This window comes from Mobula hypostoma, chromosome 19 (genome assembly GCF_963921235.1).
Source record: "Mobula hypostoma chromosome 19, sMobHyp1.1, whole genome shotgun sequence".
In the NCBI taxonomy this organism is placed as follows: domain Eukaryota; kingdom Metazoa; phylum Chordata; class Chondrichthyes; order Myliobatiformes; family Myliobatidae; genus Mobula; species Mobula hypostoma.
In genome coordinates, this window is record NC_086115.1 from 25522816 (window position 1) to 25541246 (window position 18431).

Sequence of the window (18431 nt, forward strand, 5' to 3'; positions counted from 1 at the left end):
TGAGAACCAGGCTGCTAAGGATGTATTCAAGGACCCAAAGTAGAACCAGAAGGTTAAACACGGAGAGCAGATTGGAAAGGGGGAAATCAAGTGTGAGCTTCTGATGAATTAATAGGGACTTTGACAAGAGGCAAATGACACTCTCTGCTTCCCTAGAAAGTCATCAAATGCCAAAGCATGAAAAGGAAAAATAAAGACATCTACAGATAATCATTTAAAAGCTTCAGCAGGCTCTATTACTGCAAAGCACTTGCATTATTAATTGCATTAGCAGCTGTTAAATTTTTTAAAAAGAGGATGTGTTTTGAAGAACATTTACATTTAGTTACATTTTGATGTATTTTTATTGGTCTTATCTCGATCTGAAGTCTCACTCAAATCCCATTACGCAGGAGCTTCAGTACAGCCTGCAGTAGAACAAGATATGAATGTTCTCATTTTGTTGATGAGTGAATCGCAGATACTCTCAGCAAGCTGTAAATGGTCTGATTTCTCTGGTAATACCATTCAGAGGCTCCACAGATCAAAGGTAAAACAAATTGCACTTTGCTTCCTTAATTCTTTTTGAAAGGGAGAAATCAGTGGTGATCTCAAAGCACACATTTGCACTAGAGTAATTTTCATTGCCAATTATTCAGCTGGAGCTCCTAATCTATTTACACTGTAAACTGAAACAAATTCTATTCATATGGAGACAGTATGGTGAATGGTGTACACATGACTCAGATACCGTACTTATAGGTACCAATGTGTAATGGGTATGTTACTGGTTATTGACCCAAATCACATAAGTTCAAACCTCATACTACCAGCTTGAAAATTTAAATTCAGTTTGACAAAACTGGAAAATCTAATAAATGTCCTTCATGGCATAAAGCCGGTCATCCTTACCCAATCTGGATTGAGGCCACGCTAGCCTCTTGAGTCTAAGATTGCCGCTGAAATTGACCGCGCTGGTGTTTTAATACAAAGGATGGACAGTATATGACAATGTCAATGAGATAAACACAAGAGGTCCTGTAGATGCTGGAAATCCACACAAAATGCTGGGGAATTCAGCAGGTCAGGCAGCATCTATAGAGAGGATAAACAGTCGGCGTTTTGGGCTGAGTCTCAACGAGAATATTTTTATTACTCTTGCTCACAACTCTTTTCTCCTGACTCTATTGATAGTCACCACCAAGCGAACTTTAGTTTCATCTTCCAATTCCTATTGCATAAATAGGTTCAGACAAGCTTCAAACGTGGATAGCAGAAATTCAAAGGAGAGTCCACGAGTTCTGAAATTGATTAGATCTATGGTTGTTCTAAGCTTGTGATAGTATGTTGTGTGGAGATACCCTAAATGTGATTGTGCACAGGTAGTTTATCAAAGCATTAATTTGGAGTTCAGTACACTCAAATCCCAAGGCCATGTCGATCAAAAGGCTGGGTGCAGAGGAGGACGAGTGCAGAGGGTCAGCTCATAAAACCAAGGAGCCATTTGGCCCATCGAATCTGCTCCACCATTCGTTCATGGCTGATTCATTATCCCTCTCAGCCCCATTCTCCCCATAACCTTTGATGCCCTTACTATGCAAGAAACTATCAAACTCCACTTAAAATATACTCAATGACTTAGCCTCCATAGACATCTGTGACAATAAATTCCAGTCTCACAGTTCAAAGTAAGTTTATTGTCAAAGTCCATATATGTCACCATCTACAGCCCTCAGATACATTTCTTGCAGGCATTCACAGTAAGTACAAAAAATACAATAAAATCAATGAAAGACTGCATCCAACAGGATGGGTAAACAACCAGTGTGCAAAAAACAAACTGTGTAAATACAAAAAGGAAAAATAAATAAATAAATGAATCCATGGGCTGTAGCAACACTTGAGTGATGGGAGGAGTGATGTTATCCTCCTCTAGTTCAACAGCCTGATAGTTGATGGTAATAACTGTTTCTGAACTTGGTGGTGTAAGGCCTGAGGCTCCTGTACCTTCCTCCTGATGGCAGATTGATAATGAGCACGGCCCGGATTGTGGGGAGCTTGATGATGGACGCTGCTTTCCTGTGACAGCGCTCCGTGTAGATGTGCTCAATGGTGGGGAGGGTTTTACCCATGATGTACTCTGCCGTATCCATGGCGTTTTGTAGGATTTTCCATACAAGGGCATTGGTGTTTCCATACCAGGCCGTGATACAACCAGGCAATATAGTCTCCACCACACATCTACAGAACTGTTTTTGGGGGAAAAGGCTATTTATTCATTCCAAGGACACAGAGCTGGGTAGCAGTTTACTAAATTAGAGCAACAAATCAACTCCGGCACAGTACAGGTCCTTCGGCCCACAATATTGTGCTGACATTTTAACCTATTCTAAGATCAACCTAACCCTTCCCTCCTACATAAGCACATGGATGATTAAAAAAAAATGGAGGCCCTAAGTTTTTTCTGTTTAAATGTCCTTAATGTATTTGCGTCTACCATCCACAATGCAAGACCTACGGCCAGCCCAAGACCAAGAGGCTTTCCAGGTCCGATCAATGACTTTCAAACATCCTGTATACAGATAACACTGACTCACTTCATTAAGAAACAAAGACGGACACTACAGTAGCTTGGCATCATTATTCAAGAAAAGACTTGCACAGCAGAAAAACCCTTTTGGCATTCCAGGAATTGATAACGTATCTGACATCTACAATCAGAAGTGTGCACGCATGATGGGACACGACAATAAACAAGATATACATATGATGAATTAAGAGCGCACTTTTTTTTTTAAAAGATGTGCTACAGATCTGTTATACAGGTAAGTGAAAGAAAGGTAAAAGTCAGATAACCCCTTACATCCTGAGAACACCAGCAGGTTGCCAACCACTTACCTATAACAGTCACTCTCTGGTGTTACTCAAGGCTCAACAGATGCAACTGGGCATAAAACATGGAAGGAATTTATGCTTGACAATGAGCACGCTCCTAGTCTTGTAACCTCCAGGTAAGGGTCTAGCAGATGCACACAGTACAGAAGGTGAAGGCATTGTTTGGTTGTTTGCAGTATGACAAGGTGTGTTTGAAACATACGAAGCAATGCATTCAAATTATGTAAGGAAGTAATGCTGTTCCCCACTGTGTGAAGTCCCATGCACCCCCGGGGAGGTTCTGGAAGAACTTCCAAGTTATCCATTCCTCTAAAAAACCCAGCAATAGGCTTAGGGCCACTTTGCTTACTGTAAGGACCAGGCTGAATATTTTGAGCTTGGATGAGCTATGTAATTCTGCACATTCTTCTAATGACTAGCTTTAACGAAGTCTTAATGAACAGTGAACACGTTTTGAATAGACCCTAGCAATGACCACTCAAGATTTCCACTTCTGCAGTGAAGCAGTAGGGTATCCCCAGTGATGATCTAAACACAGGGGAAAGATCTATTCATCTTACAGCAAGGGAGGGAGACTGAGAGAGACAGCGCAAGATAGCGAGAGAGAATATGTGTGTGTGTGCGTGCGTGCACACAAATTTTTCCCATTTTATTGAATAATGATGGAGCAAACCTCATTCTTCTCTACACAAGGCTTTCAAGTGTCCCCAGGTTAGGCATTTCAACAGCAACGGTATGTGCAAATGCCAGCTGATGGCCAGATACAAATACAAACCAGTGTACAAGGTCATCACATCAAACTACTTTCACTGCAGTAGCCTACTTGCTGCTAATAGTCTGCATTTGGCACAAAAGCTCCTCTGAAATAATAATACCATGCATCACCTGATCTTTCCCAGTCAGTGCATCCATTTGGTGAAATAAATTTTTACTCATTTCACATGTCATGAATTCTTGAAAGATGTCATAAAAGGGAGGGGAAAAAAAAGGTCACACCTACTTTGTTTAAATCCAAGGTATGGTATCCTCTCTATTGGAGTATTTCTTTCTTTCATATACTTGTAAAGAGCAACTAGGAAAGCCTGTTCCTCTCCTCTGCATTCACTGCTCGCTGCAACCTTTGATTTTTCATCAGCTGCGATATTTTTGCAGTTGTTGTTATTCTTGGGTTTCGCCATTGTGGTTTTGAGCTCGCATTTCGACTGCGATGGAAAATATGCACAGAATTTATAACAGCACAGTCATTAACACATCACATTTAAATCTAAAGTTTGCAAGGAACTTGAAGGCTACTGTTTCCTAAATGTTGCTAAACAAAGCACTTATGATCATTCAAAACATTTCCATTTATTCACAAGTCCTTTGGTACTTCAGGATTTTCCAGAGCACTTTACAATCAAGGAACAAATATATTTTATGCAGCGTATCTAACGAAACGTTATCAAACGAAACTTGACATGAAGAAATATTAACATGAAGGCACAAGACACTGCAGATGCTGGAACTGGAGCAAAAATACCAATCTGCTGGGGGAACTCTCCAACTGTGATAAGACTTCTTTCCAAATGTGCTAAGACTGCTGAATGGATCCTGACCCGGATCTGGGCCGTACCCTCCAAATATCCGGACCTGTCTCTCGGTTTTTTTGCACTACCTTACTTTCCCTTTTCTATTTTCTATTTATGATTTATAATTTAAATTTTTACTATTTACTATTGATTTGTACTCCAGGGAGCGCGAAGCGCAGAATCAAATATCGCTGTGAAGATTGTACGCTCTAGTATCAATTGTGTGGCGACAATAAATTAAAGTAACTCAGCGTGTCAGGCAGCATCTGTGGAGGGAAATGGACAATTAACATTTCGGGTCGAAACCCATCATTCTGACTGGGCACACACTTCCCTCTGGCACGTCAGTTTTCAACTCAATTAATATCAAGGCCGTAGCTTTCAAACAGGAAAGAGGTACCATCGAGGGAATTCCAGATATTAAGACCTTGCTGGGAAATGGCACAAAGATGATCCAGGTGTGCTCTTGTGAGCAGGATTAGAGGAGTCCAGATGCTGAGGGCATCTGAGTAACTGGCAATGGAGGCACTGCTACCCTGCAACGCCAACAACTCAGGTTCGATGCTGGTCTCCAGTGCTGCTTCTGTGGAGTCTTCAAGCTCTTCCTACTGTGCACTGGTTTTCTCCCATGTCCCAGGGGTGTACATGTTGGCTAGATGACTGGTTGCTGTGCCTCGAGTGTGTAGTGGAATAAAATGGGATTAATGTAAATAGGTGCTTGTTGGTTTCACTGACCCAGTGGGCCAAAGGATCCATTTTCGTACAACTGTGTAGTACTACAGGTAGTCAAGGATGAAGTAGATCACAGAGATATGGGCAGGAGGACCATTAGACATAGGAGCAGAAATAGGCCATTCAGCCCATCGAGTCTGCTCTGCCACTCCATCATCTAAACCCCATACAGCTGCCTTCTCGCCATATCCTTTGATGCTCTGACCGATCATGAAACAATCAACTTCCGCCTTAAGTACACCCACGGATTTGGCCTCCACTGCAGTCTGTGGCAGAGAATTCCACAGATTCACTACTCTCTGGCTAAAAAAATTCCTTCGTAGCTCTGTTGTAAATGGTCGCCCCTCTATTTTGAGGTTGTGCCCTCTAGTTCTGGATACCCCCACCATAGGAAACGTCCTCACCACATCTACCCTATCTAGTCCTTTCAACATTCGGTAGGTTTCAAAGAGATCCCCCCACAGGAGAGGATGGAAAGATTTCATGAGATTTTTAAAATCAGGTATTGCTCAGGTAGGAGCCAACATCAGCAGACACTGAAGTGATGAGTAAATGGGCTGACACATTACAGGGATGGGGTGATGCTCTGGATGATTCTGAAGTTTATGAGGTCGGAAACCACTCAGGATTGAGTTACAGAAATCATGTCCAGAAGGTAGCAAATACACAAGGTGAAAACCTCAGAAATGTGGCACAGTAGAGTAGTTGCTAGTGTAACATTATTACAGTGCCAACAACCTGGGTGGAATTCTGCCACTGTTATAGGGAGCATATACGTTCTCTCCGCAACACCCAAAATTAATGATAAGCACCATTATGTCCGGGCTGCATTCATGCACATGCAGAGATCTCAGGTCAGTGGGGTGTTTATTGCATTCATGCACATGCACACATCTCAGGTCAATGGGGTGTTTATTGCATTCATGCATATGCAGGCATCTCAGGTCAATGGTGTGTTTCTTGGTTTGCAATCAACCCCAGTCTGCAGTCCAAGAACACTGCTGTTCTGGGCTACTGTTTAAATTCAATCTACAATACACATTCAGATTTGAAGCCTGGTTGCTGTTAAAAATAATATTTGCCATATTCCATAACTCCAGAATATGGCCTAACACTCGAGTGTTCCGGTTTCCTCCTACATTCCAAAGATCTATGGGATAGCAGGTTAATTGGTCACAAGGATGTAATTGGACAGCGCCGTCTCATTGGGCGACAAGGGCCTGTTACCCTGTTGCGTCTCTAAATAAAAAGGGGTGAGGCGGAGTGCTCAACTGATTCTGCAATGGTAGAAATAGGCAATAACAACAAATTTCACATGTCAGTGAAAATAAACCTGATTCTAATTCAACCTAGATTTTATCCAACAGTCTCTGAAGGGGGGCCAGGAGCCACAATCTTTCATTTAGAGTCAGAGGCTGACTCCTTGCTGTTGATGTCAGGAAGTAAAGTGTAGGGTGGGCGAATTGGAATGAAGAGGGGTGGAAAGCCACGATCTGAAATGTACGAGCCGGAGTGATGAACTGCACCATACCTTGGGATTGCTCTTCCCATCAGAATCTTCATTGGAATCTCTCAAGCCGTTTAGAACTTGTGCATCCCGCTTTTGTGAGCAGGCCTTCTTCTTCCGAGGTCGGCCTTTGAGATTTAGTGCTAGAAAAAAAGGATTAAGAAGGGAATGATTTTTTGGAAACCGAAACAACTGCAACGAAAAACACCTACAAGATAATTTATCCCATTTATGAATCTGTACTAAATTCACTGAATATTTTTATATCAGTCAAACGAACACAAGATTAAGGCAGTTGCTTGTCTTTGATTAAGCTCTGATGTTTAGCACACCTATTGGAAGTACAGGTGTAGATTTAGTGACTGTTCCTAGTGAATTGCATAGAAACTGCAGGTTCCATAGAGACAAGTGCAAACTGCAGAGAGTGTGCCTCCGTTAGCAAGCACGTGCATTCTGTGCAGCTGTGTGACTGCTGCTATAAATAACCTGCTCTACAAAATATTGAACAAAGCACATTTTCTTCAGCTGAAATTGCAAAAGAGAAAGTTATCACATTGATGACATTTTGTTTTTAATAGTTGAAAGTCACACAAAAATAAACCACTTTGCTCACAGCAGCAACTGCTGCTTTGACAGAAAGCCAAGCAGTCTTGTCCCTCTGTTGTAAACTATAATCCCCAATCACTGCAGCATCACGTTTAAGACTATCAACATTTGGTTTCCAGTGGCAAGGAACGGCCATTTCACATTCTTTGGTCACCACCCACTGGTGTCCTTGGCTACTCTACAACCAGAGTTTAAACCGCACAGGCCTGTGAGCTCACCGAAGGTTCGTAAGCGGACACATACGTGTTGATAATGGCAGGTCTTTAATCATGTCACTAACTTTACAGCAAAACTGGCCTTGCACCACCATATAGGTGGACTTGATAATATTGTCCAGTAAAAGACAGTGGGACCCAATACAAACCTTTACACTGTGCTTCCTACCGACTGGGCCATTTGTTACTGGACTCAATACTATTAATGAGGTTATATCACCTAAAACTATGGAGATTCTGCATGCTAATTTTGATTTTGAGTAAATAATTCAACCACATGCTGAATTTCAGTGAAATGGAGTTTGGAAGGGATGTATAATCAGTGGCTGCAGAGCAGCTGCACATGGATGGATGTGTTACGACTTGAAAGGTTGTTAGATAGCGAAGGTAGAGGCTCAAAGGAGTTGCAAGGGTATGAAGGCATTACTAGGGCCTGGGTCATTGGGGTCGGAGGTCTGTGAGAATCCAAATGTTGAGGCCCAAACGTTGAACCCATGATCAGCGGGTGTTGGGGTGAAGTCCAAAATTGGAGTCCTGAGTCCGCGAGCCCGAGAACCCAGAGGCTCTGAGATGGCCTGACCTGTGTTGGAGGCCTGTCCGGGTGGGGGTGAGAGAGGCGCTTGTTTTGTTGTCGTCTTGTCTGGGCGTTGCTTGTGCTGTTCTGTGTAACACTGTGGTCAAGTTATGCTGGCACCAGAACGTATGACGACGCTTGCGGTGTGTCCCCAGCAAGTCCTTGGCTGTGCAGGCAAATGATGCATTTCACTGTATGTTTTCAATGTACGTGCTTTTAGTAAACAAATCTGAATCGGAAGTATCTGCTGCAGCTGGATTTCACTGTGACAATTCCAAGAAAACCTGGCTAGATACCAGTCACTTCCTACGGGAGGTATTTATGTGGTACCCTTCCATTTACAATCGCACAATGGATACGTTTCTGCTTTTCCAATGCAACAAAGGATCCATAAATAATCCAGCGTTGACTCTTTTGCAAAAACGTTTTTGAACTGTAAATAGATCAGTGGCGATCAGATTTATGTAAGGTTGTTATTTTAACCTCCTGTGCACACGTAACAAAAGATGAAATGCTTTGTTATAAATCAGACTAAACGTATAGTGCTCCTTCCATACCTGGAGTTCCATTGTTCAATACCAGAAAGTACCCCACTGCTGTGCTTTGCTAGTTAGCGCATTATTGTCTGGAAGGCAAATACCAGAAGGCATGCAATTAAGATGGGAGGCGAAAATTGAGGGGAGATGTGAGGGGCAAGATTTTCTTACACAGAGTGTGGTGGGCACCTGAGGTGGTGGTAGAGGCAGATACATCTGGGACTTTTAAGAGACGTTCAGACAGCCACACAACTGTGAGGGAAATGGAAGGATCTGGACATTAGAACATAGCTCGAAAGCCAAGTTCATAGAACAGTACAGGCCCTTCAGCCCACAATGTTGTGCTGAACCAATTACTAATCAAATACAGTAGCTAACTAATCTCTTCTTATATAATGTCAATATCCTTCCATTTTCCTCACATTCATGTACCTATCTAATTGCCGCTTAAAAGTCCAAGCACCAACCACTCTGTTTAAAAAAAAACTTGCCCCTCACATCTCCTTTTAAATGATCCCCTCTTACCTTAAATGCATGCCCTCTGGTACAAGATGGGATTAGTTTAATTAGCCATTTGGTTAATAATTTAATTGGACCAGCACAACACTGTGGGCTGAAGGGCCTGATCCTGTGCTGTACTGTTCTGCCTTCTGTCTAAGGACCTATCCTACCTTAAATCTCACTCCATACTTGTCTACAGAGAGCATTGTCAATGATACCTTCCTAACATACAAGCAAAGCCCCAGGACGTGCAATTTATGGTAGTCACACCAATTCCATATTCCAGGAAAGGAATTCAAACACCTTTTGCAATCTTGTGGAATACTCCAGAACTAAATAAGATCTGCCTGAAAAATGACTGTTTCAGATTGGTTTCAAGCACTTAGGCAAAACGGTTGCAAAAGATCAGAGAGATTAGTTGCCATTAAGCACATTGTTTGACAACTCAAAAGCTAAGTTCATATTTTCTTTCATATCCTACTATAAAAGGCAGCCAAGACATCAAAAGCAGCATGAAATAAGCTACAATCCTATTTAATTACTGTATATTTGTTCAGTAGCTGATGTCTGTTTTAATGACAGGGTTCAAACATTAACTGTAATGAGTAAAGAAACTCAGCAAAATAGTTGTAAAGACAAGGAGTCACTGAAAATATGGCAAAGAAACATAATCCGACCTTGGTGTTGTATGTTACCGTTTGCAAAGCAGGCGAGCATTTGTAGATTCATTGAGAACAAATACAATCCAACATGTACATGTTAGATAGTCCATGGGAGATGTATAATACCTTTATCATCCTTAATAGATACTTCGAATTATTTACCTTCATTGCAAATGTCTTACACAAGAATTTATTTGGAGCCAAAACATGCAATTGACACACTAGTCCTTAGTGGATTTGGTTTTGTAATCTTTTAGAAATGTTACTCTGTTAATTAAGTAAAGGCTCTCTGTGGTACATTACAAGTTACTGAAGCATACTTAACAAATGTGGAGGTGACCTTTAAATAGCACTGACTGAGGAAGTGATCCAATTTGAGCTGATTCAGAAATATCAGACAAACTGCAGCTCAGCTGAATATGTCCAAAAATGGATTGGGATGAAATAATTTTACCATTATTAAAACATGACGACATGCCGTATTGATTGCAGTAAAAGCGAACACAAGCCTCCTTATTGTGGGTGCCCCCCCACCCCCGCGCCGCCACACACACAAACTAGTATCATAAACTCCTTATCACCACATCAATGGCTTTTTAAAAATATTTAATTCATTTAAAACTATGGTGAGAGGCAATAGGACCCTTACTAAACATTCAACCTACATTGAGTTACAGGGTAGACTAACCAAAATTCCTTTAATGCCCCACTGACTTGACCAACACAAGTAATCACCAAATACAAAAGGAACTCGCAGAATAAACACAGAAAGTGAAAACAAAAAAAAACTGTTACCCATTTCAGATGAATTAAACAGGTCCTATCAGCTTCTGACGTTAAGATCGTAGCAAGAGGCAATATGCATCATCCCTGACACGCCGATGCTCGGTAAAGTGAACCACTTGCCAATAATCGTGCTTCCTGTCTTGTGCCCACACAGTTTTTACTTGGGCTCAAGAGAACGATTACTCAAATAACAACAGATCACTGACAAAATATGAAAAAGGGATGAACTGCCAAGCAGAATAAAAAAAAACCCTCACATACAAGCTCCAGCGCTTCAGAGCCTATTTGTTGTCATCTCGTCCCACCTCTTTCATAGTAACAATGACTGGAGTTGCTTTCCTGGGTCTAATTGCCAGCTCATTTGAAAGGCACTGCACCCGCTCACAACTCAGAGCCCAGTTACTCATAGGAATGTAGCACAGGGATGATGTGCTGGCTCGAGGTTTTATGTCATTTGATATTTATGGGACTTTCAATATTTCAGAGAGCCTGGTTCTGCTGTGAATGGTTATAGATATATTGATGCCTGCAAGCAAGCACAACGAACAAAATTTCCCATACACTTAAAAATGACTACAAAAGATAGATCAGTTTGTCGATATTTTTCAAGTGTATAAAACACTAATGTAACACAACAGCAGTTCTGCACAAACAGGGCGCAAGCAGAATTATTAGAAAGCAGGGTAAAGGTAACTTGATAGCATTTAGGTAATAAATTACCAGGCGCACTTGTGTCCTTTAAGATTCCATTATCCCATCTATGCTTATTAGTTAAGTTGAAGCTCACCACCGCGTTTAATCAATTTATTAAAATCGTTGCTTTGCAATTAACTCTGCTGGTTCATTATCGGCTGAAAACCTGACATGCCAGCAGCTATCAAAGCATGTTGCTAAACACAAACAACTTCCTTCGTCAAAAGTGCTGGAAACCATAGTCTAAAATGGACATAGATGTGAGCAATATCAAAGTCCAAAGGGCCACAGCAGGTTTTGAAACAAAGGTATTACTGCTTTGTCGTGCAAACAGCTGATGCGACCTCTTCCTAACAGGGAAGTAGTTTCAGTATTTAAATAGGCTTGCAAGTTAATTCTCTGTTTTATTTGGAAGTCAGAGTTTACAGGGCCCTTTAAATTTTTGCCTATAAAAGGAAGCACTAAACTATAAAGTTAAATCATAAGTAATTTATTGGGCTAATGTACTATATCCTCTTATAATATTAATGAACATAAAACCCCAGGTTTAAATATCAGGCATGTAAATTGAGTAGAACAGCAAACTTAACAAAGGATCATCTTACACCATGGCATAAATATAGTCTTCAACTATTAGGTTTCAAGTGCTGGTGCCAGAATGTGAACAAAACAACTTCTTAATTACTGCAAATGAAAATCCAATTTAAGTTTCACTGGAACATGATCTCATTACTTCAGTTATTATATTCCTTCTATAATTCTTTTCACAGACCAAAATACACATAATATAAACAGTTCAGTTTGAAACCATCTCCCTGTTGGGCTCCGACATCCTGCCTCATGAAGTCGACGATTAAAGAAATAACACCAGTTATTCCAAGGCATCAAAATCCTGAAATGGTATTTGCAATCCACCATTTCTCACTGCTACGATTTCTTAAAATCGTCACTGTGAGAAATGTGTTTCAAATTTAAGATGTTTTACTCAGCTTCAGCTCACATTGAGGAGACAGCTGTTTTCCTTCTGGTGTGCGCAGGAAATTGAAGCTCATAATCATGGGAATATATCACTGGGCAAGACGGTTCTGCCCACCATTCCCGTGCTAGCAATTTCAAAGAGGTATCCTGTCATTTCTCAGGTTTTGTTACATAATCCTGAAAATGGATTATGTACCTTTCACTGTGAGGCAACAGCCCTCTCATCCAGGACCAACCCCTCCCAGGATAAATCTAAGCCCCCTTTGGAAAAGTTGGGCAAAAGGGACAAGATGCTGGAGGAACTCAGCAAGTCAGGCAGCATCTACTGAGGGGTTTCCAAACTGGCCGTTGTTCGGCACGCCAAGGGTTCAGCCTCAGAGTCCGGCTCGTATCTGGAAGCCCAAGATCTCAGGGCTCTGGAGACGGGTGGATCGAGGGTCAGTGTCATGGCAGGAGACCCATGTGTCATCGGGGGGAGTCGGAAAATCTTCCACTGTGTGCCCAAAGACCCGGGATCTTTGCAATCTTCAGGCACAGAGCTTGGGGAAAAAAGCAACGTAACGGACTTTACATCGTAAACTAGCGAGCTGTTTGTTACGTCACCCCGCTCGCTGGGAAAACGGAGACACCTCCCTCTCCCTCATTAGGGAGACAGAGAACCTGTGATATGTCGAATGCCGGTGTGAAATGTGAAGTCTTTGGGGTAACTGCAAGTCTGTGTTTTTGCTATCACTTTGCTCACACTCGAGTGCGATGCTTGCTTTTATTTCCAGTGGGGGGAGCACGGATTGTTGCTCGCTGACACTTACTTGTGGGAAGAGGGAGCTGGGGGGACTTTGGGGTTTTCATATTTGGCTGTCGTTCATTCTTTGGGGCACTTCTCTGTTTTCGTAGATGTTTGCGAAGAAAAAGCATTTCAGGATGTATATTGTATACATTTCTCTGACATTAAATTGAACTTTTGAATAAACATTGAATGTTTTAGGCCAAGAACCCTTCATCGGGACTCTGTGTGTATTACTCTAGATTTCCAGCATCTGCAGCACATTGTGTCTAGAAGCTAGAATGAGAAGCCTTTTACTTACACTATCAATATCCTTTAGAGTTCTAAACATCTCAATTAAATGGTCCCTTAATCTTCTCACTTTAAAAAGTACAAGCCCGTTCCTTCCAGTTTCTCCATATACCAAGGCACTCAGTCTTGTTCAAGGTTCAAAGTAAATTTATTATCAAAGTACATATATGTCACCATATACAACCCTGAGATTCACTTACTTGTGGAGATACTCTATAACTCCACAATAGAATAACCATAAAAGAATCAATGAAAGACCGCACCAAGCTGGGCGTTCAACTAGCGTACAAAAGACAGCAAATCGTCCAAGTGAGAAGATGGCAGTGGGAGGAGAAGATGGCGGCACAACACAGCTCGCAGTGGCCACTCTGGTGACAATACCTGTTATCTGTCAAGTAGGGTGCAGTGCACAATCCTGATTTGATGGAGACGGACGTGAGAGCACAGAGTAACATCTAGTGAAACTTCTGAAATGCCTGTTTCACTGCCGCTGCTACTGTGTGATCCAGAATCTCCAGGGGAGAAGGCCCCAAGTCCTCGGCTTTGCTTGTTGCTCAGTGGCCGGGGTGGGGTCGAAGCGCTCGGCAGAGAATGGTGCTCGGTGTCAGAGGGCTGGTCGGAGGCTCGAAGTTTTCGGACGGACTCAGAGTCAGCTGCAGTCGGGTGCTTCCAATGCATCAGCAAGTTTGCAGCGCTTGGAGGTTCATGGCAGGGAGAGTTTCTCCTTCTACCATCTGCATGAGATGATGGGGTTATTGGGACTTGAGACTTTTTTTTTACCGTGCCCATGATCTACTCTTTATCAAATTACGGTATTGTTTTGCACTGTTGTAACTGTATGTTATAATTATGTGGTTTTGTCAGTTTTAGTCTTGGTTTGTACTGTTTCTGTGATATCTTTCTGGAGGAACATTGTATCATTTTTAATGCATGCATTGCTAAATGACAATAAACGAGGACTGAGTGTCCTCATAATCTAATCTAAGTACAAAAAGAATAATAATAAATAAATAAATAAATAAATATCAAGAACATGAGATGAAGAGTCCTGAAAGGTGATTCCATAGGTTATGGGAACAGTTCAATGATGGGGCAAGTGAAGTTGAGTGAAATTTTCCCCTTTGGTTCAAGAGCCTGATGGTTGAAGGGTAATATCTGTTCCTGAAACTGGTGGTGTGGGTCCTGAGGCTCCTGTACCTTCTTCCTGATAGCAACAGCGAGCGGAGAATTTGTCTTGGGTGGCCAGGGTCCCTGATGATGGATTTTGCTTCCCTGCAACAATGTTTCATGTAGATGTGCTCAGTGTCGGGGAGGGCTTTACCGGTGATGGACTGGACCATATCCATTACTTTCTGTAGGATTTTCTGTTCAAGGGCATTAGCGATTCCATACCCAACTGCGATGCAGCCAGTCAATACACTCTCCACCACACACAGCTACAGGAGTTTGTTACCATACTGTTAACAACGCTTGAACCTTCTCGATACCCTTAGTGTCATTCCTAACATGCAATGTATGGGAGGGGACAGAAAACTCCAGATCAAGTTATCCTATGATTTATTAGGTTGGGCATAACTTCAACTTGTTTTCTATGCTGTGGTTTACCAAGTTCAGGATCCTTTGAATTTTATAAAAACGTGCCTGGTGGTAAATCTCTGCCCTGAAATTATGTTCTGTAATTCTACATCCATAATGTGATCCGACTCCAGTGGAAAAAATAAATCACTAATGAAAGCTGGGAACTTCTTGTACGCTGCACAAAACCTGAACTTTTCATTCTGGGTCCTCTATGCATTCCATGCCTCACGTGGCATTGACCATCCAAATGGCAACCCCATGAATGACATCCCTGCTTCTTAAGCAATGGGCACCACGGGTACCCTAACCAATGGACCTTTAAAAGTGCCAACAAATTTCTAAGCACTTTATTTTGCTGGCACAAAGAAACAGATGACTTAATAATTTTAATTAAATTAAGTTAATGTGCACTTCCTATGAGAAAATTGATCCGAGAAGATTCACATAAAGTAGCACCTCTGCCTCAGGGGAGTGAAGAATAACTTCCATTTCTAGTTAAGTTTTTAACCTCCGTCCCATTCAAGCCCATTGTAAATTCAGAACTGATTTTGCATCCCTCATGGTTGTTGTTCCAAAATCTCTTACAAAAATTAGAGTTGCAAAAGTTAATTGCCATGTTTTGTAATATTCATGCAATGCTAGATAAGTTCAACCAATGATTCAGCCAATTTGATTGATCGCAATGAACTACTTGAACATTACAAGAGCCTAGATGGTAGTACTCGCACCTACAAATTATAAGGCAGCGTGTGAGAGGCATACAAAGATTAATTTAACCTACTCTAAGATCAATATAACTCTTCTCTTCCATTTTTCTATTATCCAAGTTTCTTAAATGTCCCTAATGTATCTGCCTCCCACCCATGAGACCAAATTCTTCAGCCATTTGCGATTTGATAACCCCCTCATCCCAGTTGTTACTTTAGTGACTGTCTTTAGGACTGCCTTCAATGCTATTATATACTCCTTCGATGAGGAAATCAAAACAATGCCCAGTACTAGAGGTGCAGCCTCACCAGTGCCCAGTACAATTACAACAAGACTTTCCCCATTTCTGAACCTCAACATGCAGTAAAGACCAGGAGGCAATTTGCCTTCCTACACACTTGTAATCAAAGACTTCTCGTGATGCATGCACAAGGACACCTAGATTCCTTATTATTTAAATTTATCCACAATTTTTCTTCATTTAAATTCCTATTCTTTAAAGTCATGACCTCCCACATTCAAGCATCAAACTCCATTTACCAACCTTTTACCCATTCAACCAGTCCATGCCCTGCTGCAGAATCTGAACAGCCCCTTTCACTACCTTTGTAGCATTGGCAATCTTCGCCCCTTCTCCACATCATTAATATTGGATCAAAGATAACTGAGGCCCAAGAATCAAATCTTGGGAAACTCCGCTACTTACAGGTGTGTGGCTAAGGCAGGTGCTGATATTCTTTTTTCCTGGGACAGGAGTGTAAAAATAGGGGAGACAGATACAAGGTGGGGGGGGTGAGATTTAAAAGTGACCCGGGATACAATTTTATCCCCCCACACGGTGGGTGGTGGGTTTTATGGAACGACCTGCCAGAGGAAGTAAAGGAGGCAGGTACAAATAAAATGTTTTAAAGACATTTGGACAGATACATGAATAGAAAAGGTTTAGCAAGGCACGGACCAAATGCAGGCGAATGGGACTAACTGAGATTGGCATAAGCACAAGAGATTCTGCAGATGCTAGAAATCCAGCGAAACAAATAAACACACACACACAAAATGCTGGACGAACTCAGGTCAGGCAGTGTCCATGCAGAGAAATAAACAGGCAACGTTTCAAGCTGAGACCCTTCATCAGTTGATCCGAAGGGCCTGTCCTATATAATAGGACTCCATCGCTCCATGATAACCTTCCAGGCTCTAATAGACCCGTTTATTCTGACAACGTCTTCTAAGCGATAATCATTCAACAATCTTGTGTGAAGACTTCCCTTTGTTAATGCACCAGTGTTTTAAGGTTCAAAGGTTCATTTATTAATGAAATATACAACTCTGAAATTCTTCAATTCTATGGGTAGCCATGAAATCAAGAAAAAAAAGAAAAGGCTGCACCTATCATCAACCCCCAAAACAAAATGAACAAAATGGATCAGGCACATCGCGACCTTGTCTTCCACCTTCCCTTGAAGATAGGCATAAAAGATCTCTTGGCACTCTGCAAAGAGCGGAGAACCAAACCTGATGCCCTCCTCAGTATTTATCTGAAAATCAGCAATAATAATAAATTAGCTGATCATTATCACTTTCCTGTTTATAGAAGATACAAGGGAGTGCAGATGCAAAAGAATCGGTGGACTGTCCTAGCAGAATGAGTGCAGCACTATGCAGGCACCAGCGACACTCGAGCTTTCTACCAATCACTACACGTAGGGCATGGTCCAAGTCGTCAGATTCAAGCCCCTTTACACTTGTCTGATGGCTCCGGCCTGCTGACAGACAAGGAAGCGATCATGAGACGATGGACAGAGCACTACCAGAGCCTTTTTGGGGATAATCGTCAATTACAAGAAGTATCCATTGAAATAATCCCCCAGCATGAGGTCAGGCTTAAGCTTGATGGCCTGCCAGCTCTGGACGAGGTCCAAGCCGCCATTTCCAAGCTGAAATGCCGCAAAGCCCCAGGCATTGATGGGATCCCAGCAGAAGTGTACAAAATGGACAGGCATATTCTCCTGAGTGAACTCACAAACCTGTTCGTACTCTGTTGGGTGAAAAGGTTCCGTCCCAAATGACCTATGCAGTGCTGTAATAGTCTCCTTGTACACGAACAAAGGGGAGAAACTGCTGTCCACCACTGGGAATATCCTCTCCAGAATTCTCTCAGACAGAATCATCCCGACCATTGCCGAAGGCAACCTCACAGAGAGTCAGTGCGGATTCAGAGCAAACAGAGGCACATCCAACATGATCTTTGTCCTGCACCAGACACAGGAGAAGTGTAGTGGACAGAACGTGGAAATGTACGTGGGTTTCATTGGCCTTTGATACAGTCAGCGACGCTGGTCTCTGGAAGATTCTGCTGAAGCTCGGCTGTCCCCTGAAATTCCTCACCATCCGGCAGCAGCTCCATGAAGGCCAAAGTGGTCAGGTTAGACACAACGGCGACCTGACAGACCCATTCCCCATCAGTACTGGCATGAAACAAGGCTGCGCTTTAGCACCAACACTCTTTGCCATCTTTTTCAGCATGATGCTACAGGAAGCTGAAGAGACCACCTCAAAGAGCACTGACGGAAATATCTTCAACCTCTGCTGCCTTCTCCCCCCGAACAGAAGACATGCAAGAGAGCCCATTCTTGAGCTACTACATGTGGACGACTGTGCTCTTCGCACGCATACCGAGGACGTGCTGCAGGCCGCAGTCACAGTTTGCCAAGGCTGCAAGGGCTTATGGGTTAATGGTCAGTCTGAGGAAAACAATGATCCTCCTTCAGAAGCCCCCCCTCATGGTATTTACAACCCACCTCCGATCACCACTGGCTACCACCCTCTCACCATGGC

The 18431-nt window shown here is 42.3% G+C and overlaps 1 protein-coding gene across 3 annotated transcripts in view; it reads right to left on the reverse strand.

Annotated features, from left to right (window-relative positions):
• Positions 1-18431, reverse strand: part of arid5b (AT-rich interaction domain 5B) — a 146999-nt gene that overhangs the window by 47813 nt on the left and 80755 nt on the right. For all 3 annotated transcript variants that reach the window (XM_063071560.1, XM_063071559.1, XM_063071561.1), the window contains 2 exons: positions 6706-6824; positions 3875-4076 (listed from right to left, as the gene is read on the reverse strand). In XM_063071560.1, the coding sequence (XP_062927630.1) occupies positions 3875-4076; positions 6706-6824 (321 nt within the window). The remainder of the gene's footprint in view (positions 1-3874; positions 4077-6705; positions 6825-18431) is intronic.